Source organism: Haliotis rufescens, unplaced genomic scaffold (genome assembly GCF_023055435.1).
Source record: "Haliotis rufescens isolate VD_foot unplaced genomic scaffold, xgHalRufe1.0.p SCAF_4, whole genome shotgun sequence".
Classification (NCBI taxonomy): Eukaryota; Metazoa; Mollusca; class Gastropoda; order Lepetellida; family Haliotidae; genus Haliotis; species Haliotis rufescens.
The window spans coordinates 15832362-15853209 of record NW_025964112.1 but is presented as its reverse complement, the minus strand read 5'-3'; the positions used below and the strand labels follow the sequence as shown (position 1 = coordinate 15853209).

Here is a 20848-nt window from a genome sequence, read left to right as displayed (position 1 = left end):
GATTTACAATGGTGTTAGCACCAAGATTGCTTTGTATCATTCTGTTTGAGACAAATTATGATATCTCAGGCACTAAGTGTGTGATGATTGATTGAACAACTATTGGCATGGTCGGTGCAGATGTCAGGTTATTGGTTTGACATGCATGTCTTTTGTATTTCAGACTGACGACAAGTTGCGGCGACACCTAGCAGAGGCAATAGCACGCTGCTGTAACTGGGGCAATAATCGTGTAGCGTTTGGTCGGGAAGGGGCGGTGGCGCCGTTGGTGAAGTACCTCAAGTCACAAGACGAGAACGTCCACAGGTCAACAGCTAGAGCACTCTACCAGCTATCCAAGAATCCAGACAACTGCATCACAATGCATGAAGCGGGAGTGGTTCAGGTTGGTACACTTGTTTCTTTGGTGTTTTTTAACGCTTCTCTCACCAATACCAATATGACAACAACCTGTAAATAATCAAGCCTAGACCAGAATAACCAGTGATTGATATTGTGAATTATGGTTCCACTCTGTTGGGGCACAATGAAGTACTTAGACTGACCACCCAATCCAAGTCACATTGCGTGATACCACAAACATGCTTGCTGAGAACCAAATCTATCCCAGAACTCCTTTGGGAAGGGGCAGGGGCCGACTTGACAGATTACTATTTACCCAAGTTAAGGTCACTGTGGTCCACAGGTGGAGGCCCATTTCTGGAGACTCTCTGATCCCTGAGTGTGTTTTACCTAAAGATGTTAAAAGCTTGTAATTGCTGTTACCATGCCAGTAATATGACAGTGGCCTGCAAATAAACAAATTTTGACGAGACACCCAGTGATTGATATCATAAGCAACAATTCCTGCTGTGTGAGTATGACACGCCATCAACCAAGTCACCGATGTTGACCACCCAATCTACGAAGACCCCTCTTTCAACCAACATATGTTGCTGGCAACCTATTCTACCCATCATTCCCACAGGATGGTAGTTTGTGATTATGCCCTAATGGCATACATCTTCTGGAGGCAAGAGAGTTAACTGGCTATAAAAGTCCAGTTTCCACCCTTGCCGAACTAGGCTGGTATTATGGAGTTACATTTTGGCTGGACTAACGCGTCTATGCATAGTCCAATCAAAATCGTGCAACGAAATCGAAATCCGGTTCGTAAACTGTCGTGCAGATTTCGGTCGATTGCATGATTTGCAAAGCATGTGCACCGCCAACTCGTTGTCAGCAGATATTTTCCAAATCTTTTCATGTTTTTAATCAAGGTGCTCACGTGATTTGATGCATTTCGCAATATAAGACAAGTTTTTAACAATATAGATCTTGATTATCTATCAGATCGTCTTGACTGTGCGCCACCATTTTGTTTGAAACAAATGCAAGTGATGGAATCGGATTGGTCAATATGAGAGGCTTAGAAGGGATAGAACTCATAATAGCAAGTGGGGGCGCTATGATGGAGCCCAGGAATTCCAGCCTAGTTCAGCAAGGGATGAAACTGGACTTTTGAAGCCAGTTAACTCTCTTGTCTCGGGAAGATGAATTGCATAGTGCATTGATCATGCATTTAATCACTGGTTTGCCTGGTACAAACTGTTATTTACCAGCCACCATGATATAGCTGGAATTGTGGCTGTTGACTGCAGCTTTTAGCAATACTAGATATGATATGTATATATGAGTATATGAAGTTGGAAGAAATTTTTTAAACTCTTGTGTAGTTGGAGAAGTACAAACTTGACTAATTTCTATCTAATTCTCTTATCTAGCCCTTGATGAAGATGGTTGGTGCCACTGATGAAGACTTGCAAGAAGCAGCAGCTGGATGTGTAGGGAACATCCGTCGTCTGGCTCTTGCCAATGAAAAGGCCAAATATGCATAATAGGAAAGGACCACAGCCAAAGATCAATCTCAGTGCTGGAGTAACCACAACAGCTTCCATACAGCCGGCATTTCCATACATTTCTCCACTTTATTCAATGGATATAATAATAATAAATTGATCTCACTTAAAACAGAAACATCACAATTGTACCAACTCAGTTCGTAAACATATGTACTAACTAAAGGTTATTTACGGATACTTTACTTGTTTGATATTAAAGTTATTCTTACTCCTTTCAATATTTCATCTATCATTACATTCCGTCCAGTGAGGAAATGTTTGTGTCAGTATGTGATATATATTTTGTTATAAACAGCAGTTCAAACTATATTTACCCTCTGTGATAGCAAATCTTGTACACTGTTTTTAATAAATTGTTGACATGTTTTGTGTGATGGGAGTATTGTGAACTACCAGAGAGCTAAATCCAACAACAGTGAACTATAAACCACAGGCCCTTGAGTCGTTGCTTAAATATTTCCAGATCAATTTATATCATTAGTGTCAGAAATGTACTGTCCTATTATATCTTTACATATTATAGGATAGTGCATTTCTGACACTTGCGATATTAATTGATCAGGCAATATGTGAGCAACATTACAGGGCCTGTGCTTTAACCGGCATTTATTTCCGGTCCTGGCAAAACATTGTTAGTCCGGTCGTGGTCTATTTCGGATACCGGCACTGTGTATTTTGGCAGAGATGATTCCCGGCTCAAGATGATGACTGCAATAACATTAGCATGCGTGCAGTGTTTGTGTTTACATAACAAGTCAATTGGGAAAACAAGGTAATCAGTGATCGAAATTCTCTGAATTGAGGTGATAAAGAAATGAAGGCAAATTGTTTTAAAAAGCTGACATCTGATTGAGTCGTTTAGATCAGGCTTTCAATCTGGGATCACCCGACAACCTTTTGAGGGGTTGGGAATTATTCGTGCTGATTGGTATGCATCATCCCCAGGCAATCGTGTCCACTAGCCTATATCAAAGCCTAGTTTCTACCCTTGCCACACCAAGTCTTTTTTTCTTGGCTCGACCCTGGCGCCACCTCACGTAGATCACGAGTTGTGCCCCTTGTAATGAAAACGCGACATCCAATCTGATTGCTGTTCTTATCTCGTATAGCTTCACAAAGATGGCGGGTCTGTGAAGATCCGGGTTAGTATAGGTTTTCAGCAACCCATGCTTGCCATAAAAGACGACCATGCTTGTCGTAAGGTGCAACTAACAGGATTGGGCGACTTGGTTGATGCATGTCATCGTATCCCAATTGCGTGGATTGATGCTCATGATGTCTCATTGCCTGGTCAAGACTATTATTTACAGATAGCTGGTATTTTGCCGAGTGCAGCGTTAATCAACAAATAAACAAGACACAAAGATGGTGACTACCTAGTCAGTCATGGGGTCAAACGATGATATTCATGTAAACAGAGAGGCAGAGGTAAATCGCTTTCACATGAAGCTGTACCAGTCTTGGATGTTGATTTTGTTAAATGTTCCCTGATTGGACTATCGATATGTTTAGCAAAGTGGGCTTGATGTAGCAGGGATGGAAACAAGTCTTGGGTATGCTGAGTAAAGGATTGGATTCTAATAATAATGCCCAATATTTAAATAGTAAATTTCTACGATCTGCAACACTTTGGACTCATCCCACAAACAATATTCTTCAAAGTACTTGCTTTACTTGATTCCAACGCTGAACCATCATAGAACTATTTGGATGTTTTCTTTTGAAATTGAGCAGTCCACATTATTACTCAGTATTGTCTCTCCTTTACACAGCTACAAGATGCAATGAACAAGCTGAATTGTTTCATTGACAAAGTATTTATTTATGGATAATTTATTTACTGTAAAGTCTTGCTTGACAATGGTTTAAGGATCTATAACGAAACGTTAATTTATGGATAATGTCTTTAAAGGTGTCTACTTTGTCAGATACAAGTTACCATTAATATCTACACCTTAGCTACATGTAAACCTATTTCACCAGTTACTCTTGTGCTTTGTTTGGATCCATCTAGTGATAAAACTTTCAGTGTGTTAGCTTGAAGGGCAAACAGTTGGGACACGCACTATGATATGATGACCCTGTCCCAACACTGCCAGTTGCAGTCAATACAAGCCATATCAAGCTAGATCCATTGACTGTTGTAGTTTCCTCGTCACATCAAAACACAATTAACATAAAGATTTTTTATTTCAACATTATACATTTTTTTTATGAGCGAGAAAAAAAACCCTACCAAGTGACATTTGTACAGAATGAGTATACACAAAATAGAATTTGGAGACGGTAACTAAGACAATGAACCAGAGAAATATACAAATCTATATTGAATTGCTGGAAAACATGGATTATATAAAAATTAACCATGAATAACAATGAAGCAAACCTTGAAACCACAGATTAGATTGAAAGTATTACCAGGTGGTCAGCATGACAGGGGAATTGAGAGATCAAGGAGATATATAAAGTGTGATCAATCCACAACAATGACTAGTTCATACGCCCTACTGAGTTGGTTCATTTTCAGGATTTTTTCTCAATCATTGTCCCGTCACTTAAAAGTGATCTGTTATTGCAAGGTTATATGATAACAACTTTAACAAGATTGCTACTTCAACTTTGAAAAACATTGTAACCAGGACTTGCTGCAGTTGTCCCATAAAAATAGATGCAGCAATCAAAGAAATTCATATAAACTCTTAAATGAAGGTTATTTGAGCGTTAATCGCATAACGTGACTAACATGTGATGAGAATTTTTAATAAATTAGATAGTTCAGATCCCATAGTTTTTGCCACACTCTTTCGAAACGACTGCAGGATTTGAGAATGTTAACATGATTTTCGCGAAAACATCTCATCTTAGCCAAGTTAAGTCGGTAGATGACATTATGTACAGTATAAACAGACAGCAAGATCTAAACTACACAGAAATGTTTAGTCAGTACTTAACATACAGCAGACAATTACAAGATGAAAATGGGATTTTTTGCTGGTCACAAAATGCTGTCTCAGGAATCAAGCCAAGAATCATCTTTCCTTGGATTCTCTCACAAGATGGAGCAATGTTAGAAAAATATTGAGATGTCACAGTCTGCTACAATCCAAATCTTTGCCACAGCAACTTGAACAACTTGATCATGACATCTTACACCACCTCATACTCCTTCTTGATAGCCTTTCCTAGACAGCAAGCCAAACAGATTCCGAAAACCTGAAACAAAATTGCATCATTAAATTTCAGGTGCTATGATAGTTTGTTGCAGGCAGAATCTGGGTGTGACAACTTGATTAGATGTTTTTTTTATGAGGGAATCAAACCTCAGTCATTAAAACAGTCATTTAACTTGAAGCATCTGCTAAGGCAAAATTGTTTAGACTTCTGTCTACATCCTGATACCTTTCTTATTGAAGGCCAATCTTACCGATTATACCCAAAGAACAGTTTTCATCGCAAACATAACACTCTTTCATTTGCTGTAAACAAAGTGATCCTAAATTATTAATACACTTAATACACCGAGCTTCTTTGCCCTAAAGCAGCTGCTCTCACTGATCATGAAGCTGTATTTTTCGTAAATTGAGGTGACATTTTTCTCAGTCAAAACAGGATGAGGGCTAGTGCTGAAAGATGGCTCTATGCGACACTACGGTTTGGTTTGTGGAATTTGAAAGGGAGAAAAGTTTTTGTCACAAATTACCTGAACAAAGGCAAGTCCAATCCCAATGCCACCGAGCAAGATCACATTCTGCTTCAGCCAGTCAATGATTCCATTTGTGCATGACTGAAAAGAGAAGCAAAAAAAGTTAAACAATGGTGGCAGTAACAAGTCACGAAGTCTGAAATACAAGGATTAGGGCTGCATTATTCTACACTTGGCAGATCAATATGTTGGGAATGTCAGACTGTTGACAAGCCACAAAAAACAATTGGATTTGCCTTCTTTGTTTTTGTTTGTTGTTTTACGCCGCACTCGACAATATTCAAGCTACATGACAGCTATATATATATATATATATATATATAGCTATCTGTCTGTAAATAATCCAGTCTGGACCAGACAATCCGGTGATTGATATCATGAGCATGGATCCACGCAATTGGGAATCGATGACATGCATCAACCAAGTCAACGAGCCTGACCACCCGATCCCGTTAGTCACTCTTACGACAAGCATAGTAGTGAATCAAGCAGGAATAAAATTACGAAATTTATCAATGGCCTTACATCACATAACAATGCTTCACATAGTAAAATAAACTCAAAATGAATCATTGTGGTAGTCCCTCATCGACTGCAACTGCAAGTTTAATAAAGCTCTGTAATATTGGCAAGACTTACTTTAGTGTAAATGTCACCCGTGTTGGTGAACGACCGATCCTGACACTCTATGGAGCCGATGCTCTTGCAACATGACTCTGGTGGCTTAGGCAGGTATCTCTCCCAGCTAGTGTAGTTGTCTGCTCCACAGCATTTGAACTGAAACAAATAATTTTGTCGTGACAACTAAAGATACAGAGACTTACCTACGTCTATCTATATTCCAGACCATGGGAGTCAAGGTATTGGAGGGTATTACAAAGTAACTGGCATGCCAGTATATTACAATATGGCCATCGGCAATACATGTATCCAATTCAATTCTTGCTTATCAATATTTTCTGATACAGTCACAGAAGAACAAATAAATAAATAAAATCAAGTACAGAGAGGGATTTAAGGATTGACATGGGGCCTCTCAATATAAATTACTTATGTTCATTTACAAATTGTTTTCGTACAGGATGCAATATTCTGCTTCCGGTAAAACCCTGCCAGATAACACTTGCATCATTAATAGCAAAAGTATGGATTAACAAAGATATATGCTGAACTACACTGATGGAAAGAGCAAGTTGGGTTTTACACGGCATAATTCCATGATATCCCACAATCTGTGCTTCGTTTATCCATCAATTCTGAGGCTTTTTAAATGCAATGAATAAATAGTGAAGGCTTTAAGCAGACCAAAGTATGTCTGGATTCAAAAAACCTTCAAAAGAATCCTAACTTATTTCATGGTCAGAATAGCTCCACTTGCACATCCAAATACACACACCAAAGATTGGTTGGTTGGTTTGTTGTTTAACGCCACACCCAGCAATATTCCAGCTGTATGACGGCAGTCTGTAAGTAATCGAGTATGGACCAGACAATCCAGTGATTGACATCATGAGCATCGATCCACGCAATTGGGACAGATGACATGTATCAACCATGTCAGCTAGCCTGACCACCCGATCCTATTAGTCGTCTTTTACGACAAGCATAGTCGTCTTTTACGACAAGCATAGTCGCCTTTCACAGCAAGCATGGGTTGCTGAAGACCTATTCTACCCCGGATCTTCACAGGTCCAGTGGTCAAAGATAAAACACAACTTACAGACTGCTGGATGAACTTCCATCCCTCCCGCACGTCCTGCGATGAGTTGTACCGGCCTTGAGCCTTTTCCATCTTTTCAACTGCTGTAGATTCAATCTGGAACAAAACCACTCACTGACACTGCTGCATTTCAATCTCAGATGTAGTAAAACACTGAATCTGATATTTTGCTAAGCATGTGAACCTTATGCAAGTGTAATATTTTCCCTCAATCACACCGAGTATTGCCAATACTGAAAGTTCATAAACATTCGAGGATTGAAAATTTAGTTTTTTAATGAAAACGCAGTATTTCTCTGACTATAACAACATTCCTGGGCATCTGCTCTTGAGCTTTCCTGACATGGGGTATGTGTGGGAACCCTCTAGCAGCATCCATGTTTCAGGTAAGCATCTATGTTTGCCCTTTCTTTGTTGAACGCTGCACGCAGTAATACACCATATGACGGTGGCCTATAAATAATCAACTCTCAACCAGACAATCCAGTGATCAATGTTGTGAGCCACAATTCACACCATCAGGGTACGATGACTTGCTATCAATCATTTGGTCGCTTCATACAACCTGCACAAGTGAGTTAACATATAAAGACACAGCGGCAGTATTTTAGACATAAAGTACGACCAGTATAGGTTGCCGAGGATCCAGAATCCCAACTGGGGGCACATCTTTGATAATCATTTTATTAAGTAAAACATCAGCAAGGGTAACCAAAAAAACATGTTACGATCTTGCTAATCATTCGACCTGAAGCACATTAACATCAAGTTGATAAGATACTGCATACCCATGTGAGTTTAATTTTATTACAAATATGAAACTTATCAAGCTTATCACATGCTCTTGTCTGATTTCAGATTTGAGAAATAACCATAACATAGTCCAAGGGCATTGCAAGTAGAGGCTTTCAGTATAAGCTTTTAACCCACATATACAAAACAGAATTGTCTGATAGGCAGTTCTTAGAAGCTGATGGATAACAAATTAGACAGTTTATGGAGAACTTCTTTATTATACCATAACAGCAATGTTTCCATAAATATCCTGATACTGTTTTCAGTCATATTACTAGCGACAACAAGAGTATAAGGATCTATACCTAAATGTTGCTATTACAGTAAAATAAAGAAGTTGTTATCCATAAATTTGGTCTACTTTGATATACCAACCTTTTTATGAACTTGGTCAAAATACACTCACAATTTCATATTTCACTTTCATCATGTTCATCAATTTGGGTTTTTTAAATTAAAGGAGGTTGTTTTAACAATTGAGTTCAGCCAATGCGTTTTTCTCTCACAACATGAGAGATGATACCAGATACCTCTCAGACATTTGATTTTTTCAAAAAGTTAAATTGTCAGGTTTATCAAATCTCCAATCTGATATGGTCACATTATGACATTCTTAAACATCCCATGTATTCTGACATACCTGGTCTCGGAGAACGAATCCAGCAATTCCTCCGCCAATCTCAAGGATGAAAATAACTACTAAGAGACCAGCAAACTGAAAGACAAACAAACAGCTTTTTACAAACATCACTACATTCACAGACAATTAGACACCATCTCTCAGGATCATAGTGCCTGTATACTGACATCACACCAAGATTTCTCTTCTTTTTTTTTACATCACTTGGACCCTGGGCACTTAAATCACCTCGGTCACAGAAATCAATTATTTGTTCATTACAGACTATGAATTATATGCATGTAACCATGGTAACAGGAAATGAATAACCTTAACAAGATATACATTCTAAGCTAGACAATCAAACAAAGCAGTTTGAAAGATTAGCCCGAGACCTTGTCGCCCATCCCTGAAATAACTCTGACCTCTATCATGTCTATATTCTGAGCAATTTAGATCCTCTATCCTGCATGTCTAATTCCTGATCCAGAACTTCAAGGAATGTGGGTCCCTTGACCCTTAGGTTTAATCAGTCTGAATGTTCAACCATTTCAGCTCTTTTTACAATATCACATGTTAATGTTACATTGTTAGAAATTATGAGGTCCTTGTGGGTGCCGCTATAAATTAGGATCCCTAACACTTCTTACCACAAAGAAGATCACAAGGACATGGAATAATTTTGCATGTGCATATGATCCCCACTTCCTGACCTCAATATACCTCCTCATTCTCCCACACCCCCCCACACACAGTGATGCTATCGTACTTGTATTCAAGTTCCCTAAACGCCCCATTTCACAACATGAGGGTGATGACAAGAATCCCCATTTTTCATGTTTTAATTTTGAGGGGGCACCCTTCCCATTCAGCCACCCTGTACAGCCCTCAGCGTAGAAGCCCATGTCAATGTCATACTTACTGTCATAATACAACAGTGGTTTTCCCTGCATGCTCCCAGACATCCGAAGGCAGCAATGAGGAAGATGATAACGCCAACAAATATGAGCAGAATACCAGGTCCATTATATTCACTGCCGAAAATGGAGGCCACATCCGTCAACTGTGTCTGGACGTAAGCACCGACACCAATCAGCGCACAACCAACAATCTGAAATAAAAAAAGGCAGTGACAGAAATGTGGGGTTTTTTTCTGTGTCCAACTGGGCACTCACAAAGATGTTCAGGTGTGTGCACAGGCATCTAACTGTACCAACAAGAATAAATTTTATTCTATCTTTAATCTCGAAGGATGTCATTTCACCATGACATGGATAACAAGCAGTTTTCAATATGTGGATTGCAGCGGTTATTTTATGTTGTTGTATGCATTTATCATGTTCAATGTGTTTGTCCAGTTTACTGATGTACAGCCCCATGAAGATCCCGGTCATAGCAGGTCTAGAGCAGAGGTGACTATGCTTGTCGTAAAAGGCGACTAACGAGACTGGGTGGACAAGCTTACTACATTGGTTGATGCATGTCATCATATCCCAATTGCATGGATTGATGCTCATGATATCAATCACTTGATCGTCTGGTCCAGGCTCCATTATTTACAGACTGCCGTCATATGGCTTAAACAACAACAAAAAATCTTGGTGTGCCCTGTAGGCAAGGGGAACTTAATAACTCTGTTTGCCACAGCTAATATGAGACAGAGATTTTCTTACCATTATTTATTAGGCATGTTGTATTATGTTAAAATGAATTTGTCAAGAAAAGATTTTTTTTTGTCAAGGTAATTTAAACTCAAATTATTTTAACCGGACATATTAATACACAACAGGAACTGAATCTATTTTCTTTCAAGCATGCCACAAACACTCAAATATGTTTAGATATGCCCTTTGGAATTTAAGTTTGCCAACAAGAATAAATACTTTTGAGATATCTTTGATTCTGGCATCTGCCAGACAAATAGTGACAAGTTTGTCCCCTTTTTTAAAGAGACTGATATTTTAATCACCAATCAGCTCTCGTTTCCTCATACTGTCCATTAAGCATTTTCTTCATATATGACTTCACATAACAAATATTATTATCAATAAATATGATTTCTATGTTACAGTAGAACATGTATATAACGAACTACAAGGGACTGGAGAATTCAGTTTGCTACATACGTTGTTCGTTATATACGTTTTCCCTTGGAAACATCCGCCATCTTGGATAAAACGAAACACAATACACATAAATTGACTTGTATTTGCAGTGATTACTTTGTAACATTTCATTGATAGCATTTCATAACATTCATTTAATAATATTAAATTTATTACATTAATATTAACATGGTTAAGAACCTGGTTTATAAAATAAGTATTTAGCATTTCATGATTTACATATGGGGAGATGTGTAGTCGGTGATTTTGCTCTGGCCTCGTTATGCTGTGAAACTGCATAGGTTTAATGTTTGTACTACAGACAAGATTAGTCAAATTACATGTACGGGTAAGGTTAACATAATACAAATTTAACCAGGCTGATTGTGTTGATTCGCCACTGATTGCGTAATGTGGGAGGAATGCCCGAAGTGATGCAGGTCCCAGACGTTTACCACTTCGGTGAAACCCACGAGCACGGGTATGGTGCTGACAAACCTAGAAACATAATCGGGGCGAACTTGGATTCGAACCCACAATCATAGGTTTGGGGCGTGCCCTAGGGACGCAACTCTGCACAGCGAATCGTGGTGTCTGGGCCAACCAGGAAAGTGCAAGAACTAATAAGCCAGTGTAAAACCAAATGACAAGATAACAATCAACTGGTTCAAACTTGTTCCTTAGTATTACTTTCAACAGATTTATTTGGAGCTAATTAGCTTCCTTGACCAAAATACACTGAACCAGTCTGTTACTATTTAATTCACTATGAAACAAGTGTTATCTTAGAAAATGACATGAAATTTGACATAACCACGAAGTGGCCTCTTATCAGTCTAGCTGGTTCAGTACTTAATGTATGACCCAGGTGATAAGATGACATATAATGTCTGGTTTCAGCAATTTTGGTATTGGATTACATCTCTTCCACATGTACAACTTGACCCAAGAAGATCCGGGGTAGAATAGGTCTTCAGCAACCCCTGCTTGCCCTAAAAGGTGACTATGCTTGTCGCAAGAGGGAACAAACGGGTAATGGTGGTCATGATCGCTGACTTTGTTGATGCCGCAGCATGTCATCGATCCCAATTGCATTGTTCGATGCTCATGATCCTAATCAATGGATTGTATGGTCCAGACTCGATTATTTACAGACTGCTGTCATATAGCTGGAATATTGCAGAGTGCGGCGTAAAACAACAAACATGTATGACTTAGATGTACACAATTGGATATGTACATATAGTATGATTGTTGTTAAATGCTGCAAATGGTCTGACGGAATAGGTACGGCAAATTATTGCTCATAACCATGTTGGCATTGTTATACAACAGAGACTGTTAAAATATCATAACTCATTTCATGTAAAATATCCCGTTTCTCCCTAAACTTTCACCCACCAATGACCCTGAAAACTCAATAGCTAGGACAAGAATGATAAAGTTACAGCAGTATCATGTACCACGTCCTTAACATGAAGACCAGTGCCCCTCCCGGGACATAGTTATGAAACTAGAAGTATCCCCATGTCACGTGCATTTGAGTCTCATCTTTTCAAGCCCCAAAAGAAAATGTGACTACACGATTAATTGTTATCAAGGTGGACACTTCAAAACGCAGTTCAGACAATTTGTTTGCCACTTACTACTGAATTTATGTTGCGAATTAAGCTACATGAGGTAAGATATTCAATAAATAAAGAAAACATACCTCAAAACTTACTTTTACTCAATGCACATTTTAATCAAACTTTATTTGGCATCAGAACTGCACCGATGATGTATCAGTTGCTGTTTGTAAATTTCCTGTATGTAATGTCATGTGACTGATCATGTTGTTCATCTATTTTAACTTGATTAATTGAGGGGCTCAAAATCATGTGACGGCAACAAGATGGCACCTGATCAACTAGTTTCACAAGGCAAGACCTCATCAGAAAAATTAATAAGACCTGGTCATATGACCATCCAAGGATTAACAGACAAACATGTTCTTAAAGGTAAGACTTCATTTTAGTGAATTGGGATCGTTACTAGACACATAATTAGAAATACTTCTTTGGGGCCCGAAACCCCTTAACACGAGGATACATAATTTAAGTGTTGATCATATTGTGAACAGCTCTTCACCTTACAGTTACACAACCATATAACGTGTAGATCTTCTCATAGTTTCTTTTGAAACCTTCACCTACCCCAAAAATTAAAGAGCAAGGACAATAATGATACTAATTGCGCACAGCTAAATCCTGAATTCAACTCAACAGAAACGGAACCAATTTAACATGAGCCCTTAGAAAACTTTAGGTATGTGTCACTTCCTTGTATGGTTTTATATGACACGAATGCATTAAAGTTCAGATTACATTGTGTGAATTTGTTATCAAACACGTTGTGACTCTCACATCATCGCGAAAATATATCAGTTTATGTCATCATTGCTGGTGCTACTAATCTTCCTGTTAGGCTTCACCCTACAAAGCTGATGATAAACGAAGTTTTAGATTTAAATTGATCCTTTCTAAACATGATTCATTCCAGCGCTCTCAAAACTCATTTTGTGTTGATTCGCCCACCGCATTGACACCCTCACTTGCCACATCACAACAGTTTAGATCCTCGGCATTACAGATTGTCTGTCGAATATTGTGTCGTATAATGTTTCCTTAAACTCACTTAGAAAGCTGTCACTAAAATCTGTCAGCTCCGAAATAGTATGCATTAAAATCTGGCGATAAAATTCCCAGCTGTCAAATAAAATCGAAATATTTTTACCGGTCAAGGGTCAATCCCATGCTTATTTGCACTTCAAAAATTTGGCGTATCATTGAAACTGTTAGGCCAACACATTTGAAACATAATTACTTACAACCTTCATTTCAAATTTAAATGAGAAATGTCTATTTAAAACGTCCAAGGCCATATTATGATGTAAACAGTGCTATTGGTAACTGCGATTAGTGCGAATTCAAACGGGCTTCATCAAACATATTCGAGTCTTTAATAATATATTTGTTGAACTTACCACAAAAATGATGTTGAACACCATAAGAAGAACTTTCACTATTTTCATTCCACCCTCCATGTTTGGACTTTGATGTTTTTCCCGTCTATAAAATAAAACAAGGCTTCTCCTGCCTTACGTTCTCTGTCCCTCGCGCCACCAAGCACCTGACTGCCTCGATATTTTCCTCCGCGCAGACAAAGTAATTCCGGGATAGCCTGGAAAATGAGTTCTTCACGAGTCGGTCTGTTTGGCGCTATTTGTGCAGTGACAATTAATCCGAAATGGTTCTACTGAAATATACACAAGTGCGATGATGTTTCTCAACTTCAGACTGGGCGAAATAGGGAAAATGTGAGACCTTATAAATAATGAAATGCTCACGTGGTCCGTACGTCACACTCCCTGTGTCACAGTCACATGAGCGAAGTGATAGTGTGTGGTCACTGTATTACAACATAGACTTTAATTGATTATGAGGATGGTGGGACGATTTGGAATTGATTGATGACAACTGTGCTTTTTTAAAGTCAGCTAATACTTAAATTACTGTGCACGTAAGATACTTATGTGTGAATGAGTGTTTACAATGAACACATATGATGTTTGTGTGTGTGTTTGTGTTATATAATATATATGTAATAATGATGTATTACTAAACAGTTTTAGTCATGAATAGTCACGTGAATAGGTATGTGAATCTCTGGTTTAGGTAATACATGTATATATATTTATGAGTTGTGAATGATACTGAATATTTACTTGGCACCTGTGGAATATCTGTGCCTTCGTCCGTAATTTATTTCATTCGTCAATTAATTCTTTCCTTCATCACACCCTCCATGACAATGACATACATGTGATTTGATTGATCATGTTCCAACTATACCTAGCTCTATTTATAACCTATTACGCACACACACACACACACACACCACGGATTTCCATAATGCCTTTCAGCAGTATAGAATTCTATTTGTATCACCATGTCATATCAACGGGACCAGTGACGTCACACAGGCCATGGACTCTCTTTATCAAAGCGTATACAGCTATAGACTGTGTACCTCATGTATTAGCAGGAAAAGTTGTTTTTCATAGTCGACGTGACATTTGCTCACGTGACGAATAGCAACAGACCTTTGCTCGAGCAAAATACAATTGACGCCTATGTGCATTACATTTAAAATTTTAGTCAGTAAAAGCGGTATATATAGTTTGTGGACCAGACAATCCAGTGATTGACTTCATTAGCATCAATCCACGATATCTGTGAAAACATATGGAAATATATACGGTATCTTACGGGGATTCATCCAGCGATTTCTCTATATATTTTAAAGGTTGCGTCTTTTATACCAGGGACGAAATCTCAAGGCCATGAGTTGTTTGTTGTTTAACACTGCACTCAACAATATTCCAGCTATATGACGGCGGTAAATAATCGAGTCTGGACAAGACAATCCAGAGATTTACATTACGAACATGGATCAATTTGCTAACGATGACATGCATAAACCAAGTAAGGGGCCCCAAGTAAGCGAGCCTGACCACCCGGTCCCATCAGTCGCCTCTAGCGACAAGCAAAGTCGCCTCAAGCGACAAGCAAAGTCGACTTTTGCGGCAAGCATGGGTTGCTAAATACCCACGGATCCACCCCGGATTAGACCATGAATTGGATATGTTTATCACTTTTGGCGAGTCCGTCTGTATGCCCAGTGTGCGACTCTTGTATGCTACAGATAAAATGAGACGGGAAGAGGTCGATTCACGAACCGATAAGCAATGCAAAACTGATCACGTTTATTGAATGCGGGCTTTATATGACTTTTGATTAGAGTGAAACTTCCCGACACATCAGAACTAGTATTACATTACATGTATCACATTCGGGTGAGCAAAATACAATCAAATTTCTTAATATGTCGCGGAAATCAAACAACGCATTTCCTAAAAATATGCATAAATCAGTTCTGAACTTCAATCGCGACCCTCACAATGTTAACCTGCCGTGTAACCTTGACACCGACCGCGTGCACAAATAACACAAGATGCTCGTGCAACAGCTTGGTTTAACTCGCCAATCAAGAGTGGAACGGACTGTGGATTTGGAATTACTAAACCGTTAATTTGATCCCCTAGGCTGCTGGTAAAGTGTATCACACATCTTCGACCTGCGCCCTTTTATGAAACTTATGACTGTAATATAACTTTCAAAGCTGTTTATCCCAAGACTTGAAGTAATCCCTGTTTCTGTATTAAATTTTTAAAAAACCCAATAAGAATAAATCCAAGATATATTCTTTTACCTTTTCACTCACTCACCTACCCACTCGCACACTTCTCCCCCCCCCCCCCCAATACACCCCCCCCACCCCCCCCACCCCCCCCCCCCCCACACTCCCACCTCCATTCAAGTACTCACTCAATCAACTAATCTCATTCACTCACGCAACTACTCTCATTCACTCACGCAACCACTGACTCAACTACTCTCATTCAATCACACAACCACTCACTCAACTACTCTCATTCACTCACACAACCATACACCCGAACACTATCATTCACTCATACATCCACTCAATCAACTACTCTCATTCACTCACACAGCCACTCACTCAACTACCCTCATTCACTCACACAGCCACTCACTCAACTACTCTCATTCACTCACACAACCATACACCCGAATACTATCATTCACTCATTCAACTACTCTCATTCACTCACACAGCCACTCACTCAACTACCCTCATTCACTCACACAGCCACTCACTCAACTACCCTCATTCACTCATACAGCAACTCACTAAACTACCCTCATTCACTCATACAGCCACTCATTCAACTACTCTCATTCACTCACACAGCCACTCACTCAACTACCCTCATTCACTCACACAGCCACTCACTCAACTACCCTCATTCACTCATACAGCAACTCACTAAACTACCCTCATTCACTCACACAGCCACTCACTCAACTACTCTCATTCACTCACACAACCATACACCCGAATACTATCATTCACTCATACAGCCACTCATTCAACTACTCTCATTCACTCATACAGCCACTCACTCAACTACCCTCATTCACTCACACAGCCACTCACTCAACTACCCTCATTCACTCACACAACCATACACCCGAATACTATCATTCACTCACACAGCCACTCACTCGACTACTCTCATTCACTCACACAGCCACTCACTCAACTACCCTCATTCACTCACACAGCCACTCACTCAACTACCCTCATTCACTCATACAGCAACTCACTAAACTACCCTCATTCACTCACACAGCCACTCACTCAACTACCCTCATTCACTCATACAGCCACTCACTCAACTACCCTCATTCACTCACACAGCCACTCACTCAACTACTCTCATTCACTCACACTACCACTCACTCAACTACCCTCATTCACTCACACAGCCACAGACTCAACTACCCTCATTCACTCACACAACCATACACCCGAATACTATCATTCACTCACACAGCCACTCTCTCAACTACTCTCATTCACTTACACAGCCACTCACTCAACTACCCTCATTCACTCACACAACCATACACCCGAATACTATCATTCACTCACACAGCCACTCACTCAACTACTCTCATTCACTCACACAGCCACTCACTCAACTACCCTCATTCACTCACACAGCCACTCACTCAACTACCCTCATTCACTGACCGCCTCCGTGGTCTTGTGGTAGAGCGTCCGCCCGGAGAGCGGAAGGTCCAGGGTTCGATCCCGGGCCGCGTCATACAAAAAGACGTTAAAAGATTGTACTTGTTGTTACCCTGTCTGGCGCTCGGCATTAAGGGGCTAAAACAAGGACTGGTCGGCTCGGAGTCAGTATACTGTGTCTGAGTGGGGTATTCATGTTACACTGCGGCATGGTATCTCAGTGAGCTAGCACTATAAATCGGCATCAGTCCGGACTAGTACAAGCAGCCACACACACACATACACGTGCATGCACGTCGCTATATAAGTGCAATAATCTTGGACGCGACGTTAAACCCAATTTCACCTCACCTCACCTCACCCTCATTCACTCACACAGCCACTCACTCAACTACTCTCATTCACTCACACTACCACTCACTCAACTACCCTCATTCACTCACACAGCCACAGACTCAACTACCCTCATTCACTCACACAACCATACACCCGAATACTATCATTCACTCACACAGCCACTCTCTCAACTACTCTCATTCACTTACACAGCCACTCACTCAACAACCCTCATTCACTCACACAGCCACAGACTCAACTACTCTCATTCAATCACACAGCCACTCACTCAACTACTCTCATTCACTTACACAACCATACACCCGAATACTATCATTCACTCATACAGCCACTCATTCAACTACTCTCATTCACTCACACAGCCACTCACTCAACTACCCTCATTCACTCACACAGCCACTCACTCAACTACCCTCATTCACTCATACAGCAACTCACTCAACTACCCTCATTCACTCATACAGCCACTCTCTCAACTACTCTCATTCACTCACACAGCCACTCACTCAACTACCCTCATTCACTCACACAGCCACTCACTCAACTACCCTCATTCACTAATACAGCAACTCACTAAACTACCCTCATTCACTCACACAGCCACTCACTCAACTACCCTCATTCACTCACACAGCCACTCACTCAACTACCCTCATTCACTCATACAGCAACTCACTAAACTACCCTCATTCACTCACACAGCCACTCACTCAACTACCCTCATTCACTCATACAGCAACTCACTAAACTACCCTCATTCACTCACACAGCCACTCACTCAACTACCCTCATTCACTCATACAGCAACTCACTCAACTACCCTCATTCACTCATACAGCCACTCTCTCAACTACTCTCATTCACTCACACAGCCACTCACTCAACTACCCTCATTCACTCACACAGCCACTCACTCAACTACCCTCATTCACTCATACAGCAACTCACTAAACTACCCTCATTCACTCACACAGCCACTCACTCAACTACCCTCATTCACTCACACAGCCACTCACTCAACTACCCTCATTCACTCACACAGCCACAGACTCAACTACTCTCATTCACTCACACAGCCACTCACTCAACTACTCTCATTCACTCACACAGCCACTCACTCAACTACTCTCATTCACTCATACAGCAACTCACTCAACTACCCTCATTCACTCACACAGCCACAGACTCAACTACTCTCATTCACTCACACAGCCACAGACTCAACTACTCTCATTCACTCACACAGCCACTCACTCAACTACTCTCATTCACTCACACAGCCACTCACTCAACTACCCTCATTCACTCACACAGCAACTCACTCAACTACTCTCATTCACTCACACAGCCACAGACTCAACTACCCTCATTCACTCACACAGCCACAGACTCAACTACTCTCATTCACTCACACAGCAACTCACTCAACTACTCTCATTCACTCACACAGCCACAGACTCAACTACCCTCATTCACTCACACAGCCACAGACTCGACTACTCTCATTCACTCACACAGCCACAGACTCAACTACCCTCATTCACTCACACAACCACTCACTCAACTACTCTCATTCACTCACACAGCCACTCACTCAACTACCCTCATTCACTCACACAGCCACAGACTCAACTACTCTCATTCACTCACACAGCCACTCACTCAACTACTCTCATTCACTCATACAGCAACTCACTCAACTACCCTCATTCACTCACACAGCCACAGACTCAACTACTCTCATTCACTCACACAGCCACAGACTCAACTACTCTCATTCACTCACACAGCCACTCACTCAACTACTCTCATTCACTCACACAGCCACTCACTCAACTACCCTCATTCACTCATACAACCACTCACTCAACTACCCTCATTCACTCACACACCTTATCACTCAACTACCCTCATTCACTCACACAGCCACTCACTCCACTACTCTCATTCACTCATACAGCAACTCACTCAACTACCCTCATTCACTCACACAGCCACTCACTCAGCTACCCTCATTCACTCACACAGCCACTCACTCAACTACCCTCATTCACTCATACAGCCACTCACTCAACTACCCTCATTCACTCACACAGCAACTCACTAAACTACCCTCATTCACTCATACAGCCACTCATTCAACTACTCTCATTCACTCACACAGCCACTCACTCAACTACCCTCATTCACTCACACAGCCACTCACTCAACTACCCTCATTCACTCATACAGCAACTCACTAAACTACCCTCATTCACTCACACAGCCACTCACTCAACTACCCTCATTCACTCATACAGCCACTCACTCAACTACCCTCATTCACTCACACAGCCACTCACTCAACTACCCTCATTCACTCATACAACCACTCACTCAACTACCCTCATTCACTCACACAGCCACTCACTCAACTACCCTCATTCACTCACACAACCACTCACTCAACTACCCTCATTCACTCACACAGCCACTCACTCAACTACTCTCATTCAATCATACAACCACTCACTCAACTACCCTCATTCACTCACACAACCACGCACCCGAATACTCTCATCCACTCATACGACCACTCACTCAACTACTCTCATTCACCAACACAACCATACACCCGAATACTATCATTCACTCACACAACCACTATCTCAACTACTCTCATTCACTCACACTACCACTCTCTCAACTGCTCTCATTCACTCATACAGCCGCTCTCAACTGCTCTCATTCACTCACATAGCCACTCACTCAACTACTCTCATTCACTCACACAGCCACTCACTCAACTATCCTCATTCACTCACACAGCCACTCACTCAACTACCCTCATTCACTCATACAGCCACTCACTCAACTACCCTCATTCACTCATACAGCCACTCACTCAACTACCCTCATTCACTCAAACAGCCACTCACTCAACTACTC

The 20848-nt window shown here is 40.6% G+C and overlaps 2 protein-coding genes across 4 annotated transcripts in view; one reads left to right on the top strand and one right to left on the bottom strand.

Moving 5' to 3' along the window:
- LOC124140515 (outer dynein arm-docking complex subunit 2-like) overlaps positions 1-2266 on the top strand; it is a 64171-nt gene extending 61905 nt beyond the window's left edge. For all 3 annotated transcript variants that reach the window (XM_046508130.2, XM_046508129.2, XM_046508131.2), the window contains exons 19-20: positions 164-385; positions 1764-2266. In XM_046508130.2, the coding sequence (XP_046364086.1) occupies positions 164-385; positions 1764-1877 (336 nt within the window). In that variant the 3' untranslated portion in view covers positions 1878-2266. The remainder of the gene's footprint in view (positions 1-163; positions 386-1763) is intronic.
- Positions 2267-4072: 1806 nt separating this feature from the next.
- LOC124140514 (CD63 antigen-like) lies at positions 4073-14203 on the bottom strand. The gene is made up of 7 exons (XM_046508128.2): positions 13869-14203; positions 9661-9849; positions 8760-8834; positions 7325-7420; positions 6244-6381; positions 5602-5685; positions 4073-5114 (listed from the first exon to the last, which is right to left on the bottom strand). Exons 1-7 carry the CDS (start codon positions 13926-13928, stop codon positions 5049-5051), a joined length of 708 nt encoding a protein of 235 aa, XP_046364084.1. The 5' UTR covers positions 13929-14203; the 3' UTR covers positions 4073-5048.
- Between the last annotated feature and the right edge of the window lie 6645 nt (positions 14204-20848).